General features: G+C 33.6%; 1 protein-coding gene across 1 annotated transcript in view; it reads left to right on the forward strand.

The window, feature by feature from the left end:
• Positions 1-6,971: 6,971 nt before the first annotated feature.
• LOC134265187 (sodium/potassium/calcium exchanger 4-like) overlaps positions 6,972-15,966 on the forward strand; it is a 26,643-nt gene continuing 17,648 nt past the window's right edge. The window contains exons 1-4 of the mRNA XM_062747442.1: positions 6,972-7,233; positions 13,890-14,041; positions 15,432-15,516; positions 15,940-15,966. The exon at positions 15,940-15,966 is cut by the window's right edge and continues 77 nt beyond it. Of these exons, the coding sequence (XP_062603426.1) occupies positions 6,978-7,233; positions 13,890-14,041; positions 15,432-15,516; positions 15,940-15,966 (520 nt within the window). The 5' untranslated portion in view covers positions 6,972-6,977. The remainder of the gene's footprint in view (positions 7,234-13,889; positions 14,042-15,431; positions 15,517-15,939) is intronic.

Raw genomic sequence — 15,966 nt, forward strand, 5'->3', positions numbered from 1 at the left:
TCGATCGTTTTAGAAATTGTTCATACATAGCGCATGCTCTTGCGTATCAAATCAACTGAGATATATACACTCCGTATGCAGGTGAAGAAGGTATATTGCTGCATAAGTAAGGGAAGTTGACGATAGAAAAGTTAAAGTTGTAATGTTTATCATATAACTTGGTTGTTAGGTTACCATTAACGTCTTTTTCAAGTAAAATATCCAAGTATAAAGCAGATGTGTCAGACTCTGTGGTATCTTTTATCTCAAGCTCTCCTGGATATATCGTAATTACCATTGTTAATTGACAATACGTCATCGATATATCTGAAGGCCAGAGCAAGTGTTTTCTCCTTATCACACATAAGATTTTGCATAAATTCTGCTTCATATGAATTTAGAAATAGGTCTGCTAATAACGGAGCACAATTGATACCCATGGGAATTCCAATAGATTGTTGGAAGACCTGGTCTCCAAAAAACACATAGATATTGTCAATCAGAAACTCAAGCATCTTCTTGATGTCAACTTGTGTGTGCAATCAGAATCTGTTTTAACAAAATAATTTTGCAAATGACCAATGACCAGGTAAGTAAATTTACAAGTTCCATTTTTATTAAAGAAGCAGCTGTCAATGATATCAAAAAGCTGGGGAATGGTTGTGTATAAAGTTGAAAAGTCGTAATTTTTAAGCTGTTGATTTTGGTAAAATCTTGTGATTTCAAATTATCCAAAAGTTCTTTGGAATTTTTTAGTATCCACATCTGATTCCCACCACTTCTTGAATATATAGTTGCACAGTACTCTTGAAGTTCCTTTCCTTCACTACTGTCAGTATCTTAGTGAGGAGTAACGAAAGAGGCTTGGTTGAACATTTACTGGAACCCGCAAGGTATCTTTGTTTGTAAGGATTCTTATGACGTTTCGGAATCCAATATATATAAGGTAGTTCAAATTCATTTTGGCTCTGTGGAATATTAACTGTGTGAGCATGAACACATTTAAATACCCCCCCCCCCCCCGCCTCCCATAATGTCCATGTGTTGCTATATTATACACTTATCCACTGGGTGTGAGTGGGAATTATCAAAAAAGAACTAGGCCGAGGGCTTCTGAAAGTTAAGGGTTTGATAAAAGAGTTATCCCACTCACAAACAGTGGATAAGCGTTTTATTATATTAATGTATAATATAATTTCTGAGGTTTGAATTTTTTCGGAGTAAGATAATACGGCAAGAATAATCTGTGTGTTGACGTCACAATGATACTGAAGTCATTATGACATCATCAGTGAATCGTTGGAAATCAAAATATGGAGGCAAAAATTGCATGAAAATTTTTCGAAGGTGGATAGCAAAAACTATACCCCGGGGTATAGCTTTGCTATGCGTGAACTATAAAAGATAGGTATTTTACCTTCTGAACTTTATATCGGAAACATTTTAACAGAGGTATAATAAATTGTGTTACGGTAATGTGTAAAGAGGAATAACTCTTCTATCAAATGTTTTCCAGAAGCTTCTATACATGTATGTGACGTCATAGGTAAACATATAATGGAAACCTAAAATACGTGTAGAATGAAAAAGTAAAATAGGAGGTGCACAATGGCAATATGTAATAAAGATTCTATGTAAGTTTCATTTAATTTCACTCAGTAGTATAAGAGGAGTTGCGGATAAGAGATAAAACGTAACAAACGGACGGACGTACAGACGGACGGAAATCCCGCTTCTCAAGCGGGGGGTATAAAAATACGATGATTTTGAAGAATTTCTTCCTTAGAAAGAGCATCGTCGCAAACCACGGCCAAAATGTACGATCATCTCCCATTCTGGCCGTGGTTGAACGAGGAGAGCATTAGTCGGAAGATGGACTTATATCGCGACCTTTCAATATCCAATCGCAGTAAAGGAAATATTTCTTATTTCTTATATTTGTATACTGTTGACGTCAGTTGTTGTTCGATACAAAACTTGCCACTGACTGAATATGACGTCACAATAGAGAGGCGTAAATATTCAAGATTACGACACTTTTTGTGATCAAGCAGCCACAGGTAGGATAGCCTGGTCCCCTGACTCATCCTTTGCCAAGGCTAGTGACGCGGAGTATACGAAGCAAAACAGGGACAGGGAACCAGGCTACGGGTAGGAGAAAGCTATATGCGGACTCCGGACCGTGGCTTGAGACGATGTAGAAAGGGAAGTATGAGTATAAGTAGGATTACCAGTTGTAGAATTAAATCCAAGTTCTTCTGGAATACAATTTATATAATGAGCCTTACAAACGAAGACAATGTTGTTACCTGCTTTGTCGGCATGGACCAGTACGTACTGATCATGTAATCTATCTAGTTCTTTTATCACTTCTGATTTATTGAACACAAAAGGACAGTGAAAGTAGGGGATATTTATTTGGGTCTGTTTGTCCATCCATCCATCTGCCTATATTTGTCTGTGTGTAACTACTCCTTTCTTTGACAGACAATATTTCTGGAAGCATATGAGCTATTACAATGAAATTTTATATTACAACTCCATATAGGCTAAAGAAGTCAATTTTTAGGTAAAATAGTCAAAGGTCAAGGTAAAAGTTAATACATTCTCTCTGAGTATCACACTTGGTTCCAGGCTATATCTCAAGAAGCGTTTGAGCTTTTTTATATCATAACTCCAATGGTCTTAGTAAGACCCCTATTGATTTCGAGATTCAAAGGTTAAGGAGATTGCAACACTGGCAATATCTTTCAATGTCCCTGAGCTTTTGCAGTGAAGTTTAATATCACAACTCCATTGGACTTTAAGGTCAATAGATCAAAGGACAAGGTCACGAATTCATACAGTCTGTTTGTGTGCAACACTTTAAAATATTTCAAGAAGACTGAGCTTTTGCAGTGAAATTTTATAAAGTAACTCTCCTGGGCCTAAATAGACCCATATTGATTATGAGGTCAAAAGGTCAGATTCATGAATGCATTCTGTTTTTGTGTAACACAGGTGATGTTTTTTACAAGTTTTTGAGCTTCTGCAATAAAGTTTTAAATGGTGGGTTTCAAATCTTACAGTGGGATGTGGAGAAGGATCCTTTGGATGAAACCATATTGCCCCGAATTTCTTCCATCAACACTCTTCTTTTTGATAAATATACAATATCTGACGGCGTATATGTATCGGGGCTATACACTTCATTGAAATAATCGAAATTCTTTTAATATAGCATTGCACCATTTGGAAGCGACGAAAAAAAAATCTCTATTATAAAGGACCGTATATTTAAAAAGAATTTTTATGGTTTTAACAAATACTTCAAAGCTCTTGATAATGCGGGATAGGCTCAGATTAAAAACTGACCTCGAGGCTTAAGTCTATGGAGCACTACCACCAGTAGAAGTATCGATTACCCGACATGCAATCTTTGTTTGAAATTCCGTGATGGATAGAATAAAAGACTACGGCAGACAAATCCAATATAACGACGCCTTGCAACAAAACATTAAGTTTCAATTAATCAGGAACTTTTTTTTAAATTTCATTAATTGACTACTCAAACAATTACGTCACTTAGTTCCCATCGGATCAACATGCTTTCTTCACCCATGACAACTTTTAGTTCCATACTAACTCTGTCTTTCAAGCTAATGATATTTTCATATCTTGAGAGCAATGTTCGCAATATCGCGTTATTAATTCCACGATGCTTATATCTACGGAAATTTTAAACCTATGTAAGCAGAATTAATGCTTTTCACTAGATGAAAAAGTCGAAATCTTTTCAACTGTTCAATTCTCTGAGTATCAAAGCAATAGCAGATTACTAAAGTCTTATTTTCTAACCTTTTAAACTACAGAGTTTATACAATTTGTGAATCTGGAAAGGGCTATGCTTTGCATGTGAATGCGAAAAAAAGTAGCGATTCAATTAAATTAACTCAAGTTAACTGTAACTGTTTATAGCACGATAATAAGTACATGATTGGGATTGGTCTATTCCTATTCTCTGGTATTCTATACTCGTGGTCATTTTATGAACATATGTTTATTTGGCATTCCATAACGGTCGGTTTTGTTTCCTGATCAGATTTTTACAACAATTCAGTAAGTTAATATCGACAAAGCATAGAAAACTCATCTACTTTGTAGTCTGAAAGAAATTTTGTAGAAATGCATTTGGGTTTATGATTTAGTGGAAATTGTCTCTAAACTTTTTGAGAAATGTTCTTTAGTTGCACAATTCGATAAAACATACGTACGCTAAAGATGGAAACAATCTCTTGAGGATCAGAGAGCAATAAAAGCAACCATTAAGTCAAACTAATTCTCTCTTCATTTACAGCAAAACTGCTTACCCCCGGGAATTCTGACAAAGACACATATATAGAATAGTAAAAATCTGATTTGCTCCCAGGCTGAGAGTTCGTGACCAGGAAGTCAATGTGATTCTAAGGTTCCATTCCAGAATCTTCTGTAAACGCCCCATAACTATTTATTCCATCCATTTCACTTCGCTTTAGAAGCTCAAATGTTGAACCATCTCGCCGCAGGCTCAAAGCCCTGAGCCAGAGACGATATCTGGGTGGAATGAACTTGGAACTGTTGTCCATTTTATGAATTTATCTGCCGCTGCCGAGTCGTATCGATCCGGGATTTTCAATCATAGCTCAGCATAGTCACACATTGGTAGTTTATGTGGTGTCGGATACACGGCGTTGTGGTCACACAGGAATCCGAGGTCTATCGGCAGATTATCAGCAGACTCCTGTCAAGTAAGATATCTATTTGGGGATGAGGGCTAAATATCTGTAATGCTAATTAAAATATAGAAGAGAAATTGATGCATTTATGGAATTTAATCTCTCTTATTGGTTAAAATAGGAAACTAGAAGTAAAAGGCATCGAAATATATATATATATATATATATATATATATATAGTCATACAATTTATTTAAAAGCTAGCTTGATCAGATTTCAAATTAAATATTCAAAGAGAACTGACATTGCAAAATATTACATAGTGGTTACAATTGTGCATTTGTATTCCATTTATTTTAAGACAAATTATGTGAATTTTCAAATATTGTTTTACTTTGTCTGCATTATATGGCTGACTTCGAGTTTTTTCTAGAATAGTCAACTCTTTTTCTCTCTGCGATTTTGGGAGCATACTCTCTAATAAATGATAGTAATGATATGCTCCATAACCAACATAAAAACCATGAAATGTCTCCATAGACACTTGCTGGAAATCCCGAAATGCCTTCTCGTTAATCTTTACTGAAACATTGTCAATACTTTTCTTCACGAAAACAGCATAAATGCTCCGAAATCATGCAAAATGACTAAAACATTTTGTAACTGATGTGATCGCCACAGACAGCGCTGCTATATAAAGATCGATGAGTCAATTTTTTAAAAAGATTATATTTTTCTTCTATTTTTGATCTGATTAGTCAAAGCTTTTCGAATATGTTGTTGAAAAAATCATAAAGTAAATCTCACCTAGATCTACGTAATATGTATAAGTAAAGCAGTATTTTGGGTTCGAAACTATGTGTGGTTGCCATAGTAACGTATTAATTAATTAAGTAAAAGAGTAAGGCTCACATATAGATTTGGTAGCAGTTACCCAGCATGGCAAAATCAAAGTTAAAATATTTCGGGTCAAACATTGGGGCAAATGATTTTTTTCATTCTGCGAAAGGAATATACCTGAAGGTAGAAAACGTAATTATGGTTACGGAGCAGATGTTTATACTAACATCATTAGTACCTCTACATAGTCTCTTATACATGTATGTGTTGCATGGCCAATTACTAAAAATATGAATTTATATCACATACATAAATATACAATGTACAAATTCTTCAAATTGCAAACTTTTAACTTTTTAAATAAAGACCTTGAGTAGGATCTACTAGTATATGTTTCTCAAAATATCTTGGCTAAGTAACACTTTTTAAGGCCTCAAAATCTTCGAACACCTGACGTAGGTCCGTCGTGGCAGTACCGAGATATATTTAGTTCGTACGGTGATGGAATCTCTCCAATACTATTGATTATATCTGTATACAAATCACTAATACTATAAAGAATTTATTTTTAATCATCATCAAATTCATCATGCAACATTGCGGGGTTGGGAATGTTATTTGTAGATTGATTTGAAATCATCCCACTAATTCCCTGGCCTCTCCCACCTTTTTACTTTGATTTACTTCAATTTGAATCGACTTCTGGAGCAGCGTTCTTTCAGTTACAACAAAAGACACCGAGGAAATCACTAATACCGGTATATTTGAAGAGAAAACCACTTTTCAAATAATTATTGTTTCAGGTGCAAAATTAAAAGAATTTCTGTACTCTTTCTTTCTATAAAGAACGTGGGATGATGACATACTGTTATATAATCGGACTAAACCATTTATTGTTGCTTTTAATTAAAAGCACATGGATCATGGGTTCATCTCTAAGTATATTCAGATACAGTTAGCTTTTCTCTAAAATTCCTTTGTCTTGTCACATGACATGCTTGTTTGTCTGTTTTAGTTGAGTTAATAACTTAATATTGATAACCTTGGAATCCACGACTCAAATTAATTTAAACTTTAGAATTTGTATCTCTGATTCAAGGTCTTAATAAGATTTCAATCACTGGATTGAGAAGGGAAGACATGTAAATTAGCTAAGTATCTCAGATCTACAAATAGATTCATTAAGTTTCTAGAAAACTGTGCCAACATACAGTTTGTACTTGGAACTACCTTTATATGTTAGAGTTTATGTTTAGAAGATGGTACTTGAACAGAATGCATACACAATTCTGTCCCATGCAATAGTGAAATGAGGGAGAAAATCCCCATCCACAGAAATAAGTGCATAAGTAGTGATTTGCCCGGAGACCGCAATATTCTACAGCCCAAATTAATAAAGAAATCTTTGAACAATATCAGTTTCATGTTTCCCCTGACTCCTTGTTTGATTGCCACTCAATCAATATGTCCGCAATCTGGTTACACTGCCATTATTTCAGCCAAAAGCCGGTCAGCAAGAACATGGCCGACAGGATTAATCAGACGACATTTTCGTCCCTAAGTGTCGATACATCACCTACTAATGAGTCCTCAACGTCCGTCATGTGGACCACAACGATTCGCTTCTTGACATCTTCTGCTCCTAACTTTACCAATTCGTCTGCTCATGACGTCATCCCTAATATTACAGTTCTGACGAGGCCCTTTTGTACTGAGCCTGGTAAGTAAAGCATTTTCATTTTTCTTAACTTTATAAAGGTTTGCTTCACTTTCAGATTGCCTTGACAAACATTCTCCTTTGGGCTTAATTGTCATTGATCATTTACTTTAGTTTATAATAACAAGTTAAGATTGATTACAGAATTGATTTTTGAAAGTCCTTCTTTGTTCCTCTAAATATGATCAAAAATAAAACTTGAATAACTGATTTCAGATGAAAAGTTCTAAAAAAAAAAACTTTTTAAAATTATGTGGCACTGCTCATCGCTAGTCGTTAAGATAAAATTTTTTAAAATCTGAAAATAAAATAAGAAACTTCGCTATTTAACTAGCAATCAGTCATTATCGTGGCTCAAACGTATGTCTGACAAGGCAACTTTGCCAAATTGCATGGAGAAGAAAGCAATTACTAAATGTAGTTCTAAGTAGTAGGTATATATTCTTTTATTATCTTGCACCGTCATATCAAAGGTTAAAATGATTTCGATGCAACAGATTTTTAAAAATTACCTTTGTTGTTTCCAGGGCAACGACAGCTCTAGAAGATACTTTTTTGGTTTTATTTTTTTCATTCTATGCATACAAGCTAACACTTATGTGAGTAGTACGTGACCTATGCGTACACATTGATGATTCTTTTTAAAATCGTGATGAGTTGATTTTTTAAAACAAAATTATGCCCTTACCATTCAAAAGTTAAGATCAAGTTTAAAGTTTTTTATAAGTACAAAAAATCTCCAAGGTCAAGGTTAAAAGGTCAAAATTGTTGATTTTTTAAGAATACAAAATTACAGTTCAAAAGTTGTGGCCAAGGTCAAAGTATTGTTTCCAAGGTTCAAAGGTTCAAAGTTCTTGATAATGTGTTTTTCAAAGATGAATTGGTTAAAAATATTTCGTCTTTGACTTTCTTCCGAAGTCGTGTGCGCAAAGTTTAGTTCTTCATGACCACCGTTGCCACGGAATCAGAAGAAACATTACCATCTGATTAACCAATTCATTCTAAATCTTGAAGACTTCGATCTAACGTACGTAAGTAGCTCCCCGCCAATAAAGGCACTTTTTAAAAATAAATGAATTTATATAGGCCTATAGTGAAAAAAAATTGAAATGAAAACACACTTAAGGCCTCTTAAATGAATATATATATATGATCGTTTTTCAAAATAACCATAGATTTTTTTTTACCAGTTTAAAATATATTTGTACATTTAAAGAAGATCATTTTTCTTTCTTTCTATTACTATTATGTATATATAGTAGACCATATATGCAAACATGCATTTTACTAAATATTGTATTAAGAGAAGACTTTATAAGTTTTGGAACTTGTGTCTAATCCTTTGACTCTTTGTCAATAAAATATGTTCAATTCACTTAAGGCCTTGTCGATTGCCAAGTTTCATTAAGATTGGTCTAGATAGTTACAAGAAATTGCGTGGGAAAAATAGAAAGAATAGAAGACGAACACAGATTCAGAACAATAACAGTATGTCAGTAATGGATTATAATTGTTAACGATCAGTCATAAAATTTCACAGAATCAATAATAAAAAGTCAATTCATAAGATTTATAAAACAGTTCCACGCCTCATATGATTATTATATAACCCTTTATAAATAAGTTGCTTTTTAAGTACTCTAATCGACCAGTGTGTCAGTCTCCCTCTAGTCTTGGCAACACAAAAAAGAGAATGGAATCAATCGACGCATGGTATGATAAATCTTTTTTCCATTGTGAATAGGATGACTTTAATTAGCTCGATAATTTTGTCCTCCCACACTTGTTTGTTATAGATCTACTTTCGTTGATGTTAACAGTGCCACGTTTCTCACCGGATATGATAAATTCCGGGTTATTTTGAGTATTTTCTCTCCTTTCTATTGGGATGGAAATAGTGCTCCCAATACGGTTCGCCATTATGTAAATTTTGGGAGTGAATGGTATTTAAGATAAGGAACAATCCCTTGAGGTTCCTTAGTTTCAGTATGATCCCTTAACTCGAATAACCACATTAACTGTAAATTTTATCCTTTGGATATTGATTATAATATTTTTTACCCAGGAAAAATGTTCTAAGGCACTAAGTACAATGTACCGATGAGGAAAAATCGCATTTACGTACCCAAAATGAGGAAAATACATGTAAATTCAGTTTCCAATAGTCTGTCTTAGTCTAATGTAAATTTTAGAATACGGGAATTGAATACAAGTGTAATACAGTGCAAATTGTTATTCATTTTATTTATATTGATTGATGGATTAGATAAATTGCACAAAAGCACTTGCACCATAAATTAGTATGTAGTGTAGAGATGGTCCTTTACCCCTTTGACATTTTATATTGACTAGCCAGGGACGTAGTATCGTTTTGAAAGGGGGATAAACATATTTGATCTTGTACCCCAAAAAAAAGCTTGACAAGCAAAAGTCTCACAGAGTCTGACATATCTGTTTCATTCTTGCATGGACATTTTATTAGAAAAATACGTTGATGGTAACGTAACAACATAGCTTTATGATTAATGAGATAACTTCACAACTTTTCCATCTCAGCTTCCCTTCCTTATGTAGCAATGTACGCGTATCACCTGCATTTGTGGTTTATGTTTCTCGGTTGAACCAATACGCAATATGCTCTACGTACGAACATTTTCTTAAACGAGGTAGGCTATCGACAAACAAGTAGATGAAACAAGATTACCAATAGTCTCTTTTAAAGTCATCATTTCACAAATTCTATGATTCTGTGGTTAATACTATAACTTTCTAAGCAACTACAATTGTTAGGCCATTATTTGGACAGTGAATTGTCTTTGGATGTTTTCCACTTTTTCCTAACATGACAAAGGGCACGCGGATGTGACCGGTCGGTAGTGGACGCTCACTCCTACATGGCACCTGATCCCACTTCTGATGTTTTGGAGGTCCTTGTTTACTTTGCTCCTGATTTGTATTGTTTGAACTTTTGAGATGAAATAATGTCCGTTATCTCCAAAGTTCACTGTAATATTTCATATTTTATAATTTTACCCTTTTTGTATCTATTGCAACAAGATTTATTTAGATTCTTACAAAGAATACTGTATATGCATGTTTTATGTACTTCCAATATGTACTTCGCCACCTCTCAGGCCCACGGGGAGCAGAAACCAAGAAATTCAGAATCCTTGCACTCCTTTACATATGTTACATACATGTGTATTATTGCTAAATGAAACATTGGTTAAATTTGGTATAGCGCTTCAAGGGAAAATGCTGAAACTGTTAAAAAAAGTTTACGACCGAAAAACTACAACTAACAGAACGGATAGCAATAGGTCACCTGGATGACTCAAAATAGTTTTAATTTCTATTATATAGTTTTTTTGCGGACAGAATTATTCAGTTGCACAACAGCACTCTTTTCTTTGTCTTTTCTAGACTTTCGAGCTTGATCAACACATGTCACTTAAAATTTAATTGTGATACATTGATGGTCTACGTTCAAATGCAAGTCAAAAACCAAGACTTTTACAAACCTTGATCAAATATAATTGATATCTAGTTTCATATATTACATTTTTGTTGGTGTATTTTTAACGATGAAATATATGAGATAACTAACGGTATTCAAGCTCAAAAGTTCATTCAAACAATACAAATCAGGAGCAGAAAAACACCGAACCCTAAGTATCAGAGGTGGAATCAGGTGCCATGCAGGAGCAAGTGTCCTCTACGAACCAGTCACACTCGTCGTCTGATGATTGTCATAATAAATCATAATAAAAATACATATTTTAGGATGAAAAAAAATCTTTTTAACAGCATATATTTTTATTACAACTAAGTCTTTTTTTTTAAATGTCAGAGACTTCTGTTTTCTTTCCCCGAATATTAGTCTTTTTAGAAGGACATCAACTTGACGTCATCAATGATAAGATATATATTACCAGAGGGATATAGAATAACACTATTCTTCTAACTTATTAAAGACTCTTTTCAATGTGCATTGGAAATTATAGTCACTGTCAAATAACACACGAAAGGATTTTTTATAGAATTTCCATCCATCAAAAAAAAAAACCCCAGTAAATCGTATTTGTTGTTTAAAAATAAGGATCGTGTTTCAGTGTTTTATGGCATGGCATTCCTTTTTTTAGCTCACCTCAACGAAGTTGGGGGGAGCTTATGTGATACCCTCGGCGTCGGCGTCCCGGGTTAGGGTTAAGTTTTTTGGAGCAGTTTTCTTTTTAAGTACTTCTATGTCCTATATTGATTAGACATGCATGGAAGATGTTTCTAATGTGTTTCATTGTACCAGTTAAAGTTTCAGATGCTGCAATTTCAGCAAAGGAATTCAGGTTAATGTTTTTTGCAGGTTAACTGATTAGTTTGAACTTTTCTATAAGCCCTATGTTGAAAGTTTTCTGCATACTACCAGACTTGCTTCGGATGCTGAATCTGACCTACATTTTCTGGTTGAGTGAACAGGTTAAAGTTTTTGGTGCAGGTTTCATTTGAAGATACTGAGCCCTATAATTACATGTTAGGATGCATACTACCAGTCTTGCTTCGGATGCTGAATCTGACCTACATTTTCCGGTTGAGTGAACAGGTTAAAGTTTTTGGTGCAGGTTTCATTTCCAAGTTACTATGAGACATATAATGACCAAACTTGCGTGGATGGTACATCTTAGGATGCATATTACAAGACTTGCTTCGGATGCTGAATCTTACATTTTCCTTCCAAGTAACTTTGAGCCCTGTAATGACCAAACTTGCATGGATGGTACATCTAAGGGAACATTCTACTAGGCTCAGGCTTCAGAAGCTGAATCTGACCTACATTTTCCGGATTAGTGAAAAGATTAGTTTTTTTTAAACAGGTTTCATTTCCAAGTAACTTTGAGCTCTATGTTGAACAAACTTGCATGGATGATACATCTTAGGATGCACACTAATGGACTTGCTTCAGATGCTGAATTCGACATACATTTTCCAGATAATATACCTCGTAAAAGTTATGGGTGAAGGTCTATCACCAAGAAACTATAAGGCTTATATAAACCAAAGTTGCACTAATGATGCATCATCAATCTTGCTTCAGATGCTGGATTTTAATTACATTTTCATGATGAAAACTAGTTTTAAGTTTTTAATATATAGGTCTATTCCAAAGTATCAAAATTGCATAAATTTTGCATTTTTGGATGTACACTTTTTGTTGGTTAATTGTGTGACTTAATTTGCCTTACTTAAAGACAACATTCGTTGAGGTGAGCTCTGATTACCTATGTTTCTGATTAGTTTGAACTTTTCCCCAAACGTTTTCTGTAAGTCCTCACTTTGACATTCAGTATTTTTATACTGGCTTTCGCAAAAGCAGAGGCATTAACCTTCATTTGTCTGTTGTTTGACTGTCTGTCTCATAAAAAACTTTATTGTAGGTCATAACTTTGAATTGAGAAAATAGCGTTTTCACATATAATAAATATTTGCAGAACATATATTTGCAGTATGATTTATTCAAAACCCTTAACACGAGAAGAGGAAAATATTTGCAGTGGCCTTCAAGTTTACTTTAAAATACATATGGAAAATGCTTCCATTCATATGTCATCAAGATATATCCCAGTGAGCTTGAAATGAAAGATACGTTTGAGTCTCGTCCATCTGTTTCATTTTTGGATATTTTTTAGAAAAGAATGTTTATGGTAACCTAACAGCAAATCTTTATGATAATTGTGATGACTTTAACGTTCAATCGTCACCTTCACCTATTTCTTTTAACAATTAACGATAATCACCTGGTGTGGAGTTTATGTCTCTCAGTTGATTATATATCCAAAGGCAAGCAAAACATATGAAAAGTTTCTAAATCGAAGCAGGCTATTGACACATAAGTTGAAGCAAAATGTCAATAGTCTCATTTAAAGTCATAATCATGGTAGATACAATGACCTTGTCAGCAAATACAATCTGTCATTCAGTGGAATGCTGACTGACGATTTTCATATTAATTATTGTGCCATTATTTACGCACTGAACTGTTTGCGGAATTTTCCATTATGGGGGTACTGTATCATTCACAAAACATTTGTAGATGTACCTAAGACCTAAATTATACGGAACCTCTGAACTTACTGGCGCGATCTTAACCCTCGAGAGCATTGCTAGGATTAATAAGCTTTTATAAAATATTGACAGAAAGAAAAACATATTTGGTCATGTTTTGTGAGCTTTTAGATACTGAAATTATTATTTGCTTCGCAGTATAAAACAGTCTGTTAATATTTTTCATAGTTGAAGGATAAATTACCTTGTGAAACCTTTACAAATATTTCACCCCGACTAAATGATTGCAAATTAAGTGTAGGTTCTGCTTATGTTTACTTTTTCAACGATGTTCTAAAAACCTGTATGACCGTTAGTTGTCAAGTGGGAATAAACAGTAGTGTTTTCCCTATGATAGGAGTTGTATTATTCACAGTTTTTCTGCACATCTTGAAAGATTTTGCATGATTTAGATTTAAAATTGACATTTGCATATAGGACGCAAAGAGAAAATGTCGCTTGAGTTGCAGCTTATATAATACCAACATCATATAGAGATAATTATATTTTTATTCAAGTTAATTACAAATAATAGTAAACAGCATTACAATTTGTTCCTGCAGCCTACCTGGAATTTCCACCAGACGCATTCAGCAATGAGCAGAGAGCACATGGTGGCCTCATTTTACATTTCATCATGGTCATCTATATGTTTATCGCTTTGGCCATTGTTTGCGATGACTACTTTGTAACTTCACTTGATAAAATTAGTGCGGTAAGTCCGTAGGTTTATTTGCAAAGAAGCAAAATTAACATATATACATGTACATATACTTGTATCCGTCTTCAAATATTTGTACCTGGAGAAAGTTTTATTTGATTATAGCTATCTTTAATTCAATTAGAGATTATAAGTTACAACTGATTTTAGGATAGATAAAAATACTGAGAGTTGGAGATAGGTATGAATTATTTTAAAGATAAATATAGATGCATTTCAATTGAACCTACGTATGATTTGTATCCATCTTCAAATCCTTTGTGGAGATGTTTAAATTGTACCTATCTTTTAATGATATGAAGATAGGTATAATTCAATTGAACATATATTTAATTGAATTAAACCTATCTGGAATTAAATTTATACATGTATATAGTTTATTTTCTTTGAACCAAGTATCAGTTATTTAAAAAATATGAAGATAAGTATAATTCAACTGAACATATATTTAATTGAATTGAACCTATCTGTAATGGAACAAAAATTAAATATTGTTTATTTTCTTTTGAACCAAGGATCAGTTATTAAAAACAGTTTTTTCACCTATCTTTGATTCAGTTGTATTTATCTTCAAAACATTTTAGGTTCAATCATTTGAAGAAATGTACATATATGATAGTCGAAAATATTTGAAGAATGGTACATATGGTGTGTAAAACGTTATCTTGTGATGTACATGTATATACAAAATCATATGCACATGCATGTTCTAAAATCTTGTGATGTATGTTCAGAATGTTGTGATGTATATTCAAAACTTTGTGATGTATGTTCTGTCGTCTTTTGATCTATGTGGAATATCTTATTGCAGTAAAACTCGTTTAGTACGCACACGAATTTTGCGAATTCACGGATATAGCGAAATTATCTTAGATCTTCAACGATATTTCAACAAATTCCTTATACGGATATAAGGAAGTAATGTCATAGGTCCAAGTGACTTCGTTATAACCGAGTTTTAAGTACTGTATGTATTTTCAGAATCTTGTCATGTATGTTCTATTGTCTTGTGATGTATATGCAATAATTGCATTGTGGGTAATATTACGCAATAGTGTTCTAGTAAAGTAATGACAATTTTCGTTGGTTGGAAATAACAAAAGTATCGGGTGATGCAATTTTGAACGTGGATCAATATTCAGACTGTCATTCAGTACATCACAATTTTTTGTTTGTACATTACAAGATTAATAAAGCATAGTGCCACATACTTATTAGTCCCATTTTTAATGCTTTTGTAAAAGAATATATCACTGAGATGTAAACTAAGCTGCTTGAAGCTAATTATAATGACAGACATCCTGGATTTTTTTTAGAGATATTTAAAGATCTGATTTTTTGCTTAATGAAACTGATGCAAAACATTTTTTAAAAATGTCTGCAGAAACTTGGTTTGAGTGAAGATGTTGCCGGGGCTACTTTTATGGCAGCCGGAAGTTCAGCCCCAGAGTTGTGTACTGCTATCATAGGTAAGTCTGTCCATTGGTAGGTCTGGTATTCCTAGCTGCTTTAGAGTAAATATTTTCAAAACTTTTTCACAGACTTGGAATACTGTAAAAGTATTAAAATATATTTGGGTTGATTTGATTTACTGCATTTCTTAATGATCTAAATATACGTTTATGTACATGTGCAAAAAATTTAGCTTTGCAAGTTGTTTTCCACGGTGACCACCAAAGGCATGGGAAGAAATAAAAAGAATCCACAACTAAATGTACTTGTAATACTATCAGGTCGCTGCAATCAAGATTACTATTAAGACACATTTTTGGTTTGTAGTATTATGTCGGTATTGTCGAATATTTAATTCTTAAACAGACCCTTATTAATGTGAAATAAATGTCAAGTGAATTTTTTAACATTAAATAAAACACCTTCTGTTTTTATTACAGGGGTATTTATTACAAAAGGAGATGTGG

The sequence above is a fragment of the Saccostrea cucullata genome, unplaced genomic scaffold, assembly GCF_032062105.1.
Source record: "Saccostrea cucullata isolate Sc308-1 unplaced genomic scaffold, CSIRO_AGI_Scuc_v1 ctg890, whole genome shotgun sequence".
NCBI classification, from domain to species: domain Eukaryota; kingdom Metazoa; phylum Mollusca; class Bivalvia; order Ostreida; family Ostreidae; genus Saccostrea; species Saccostrea cuccullata.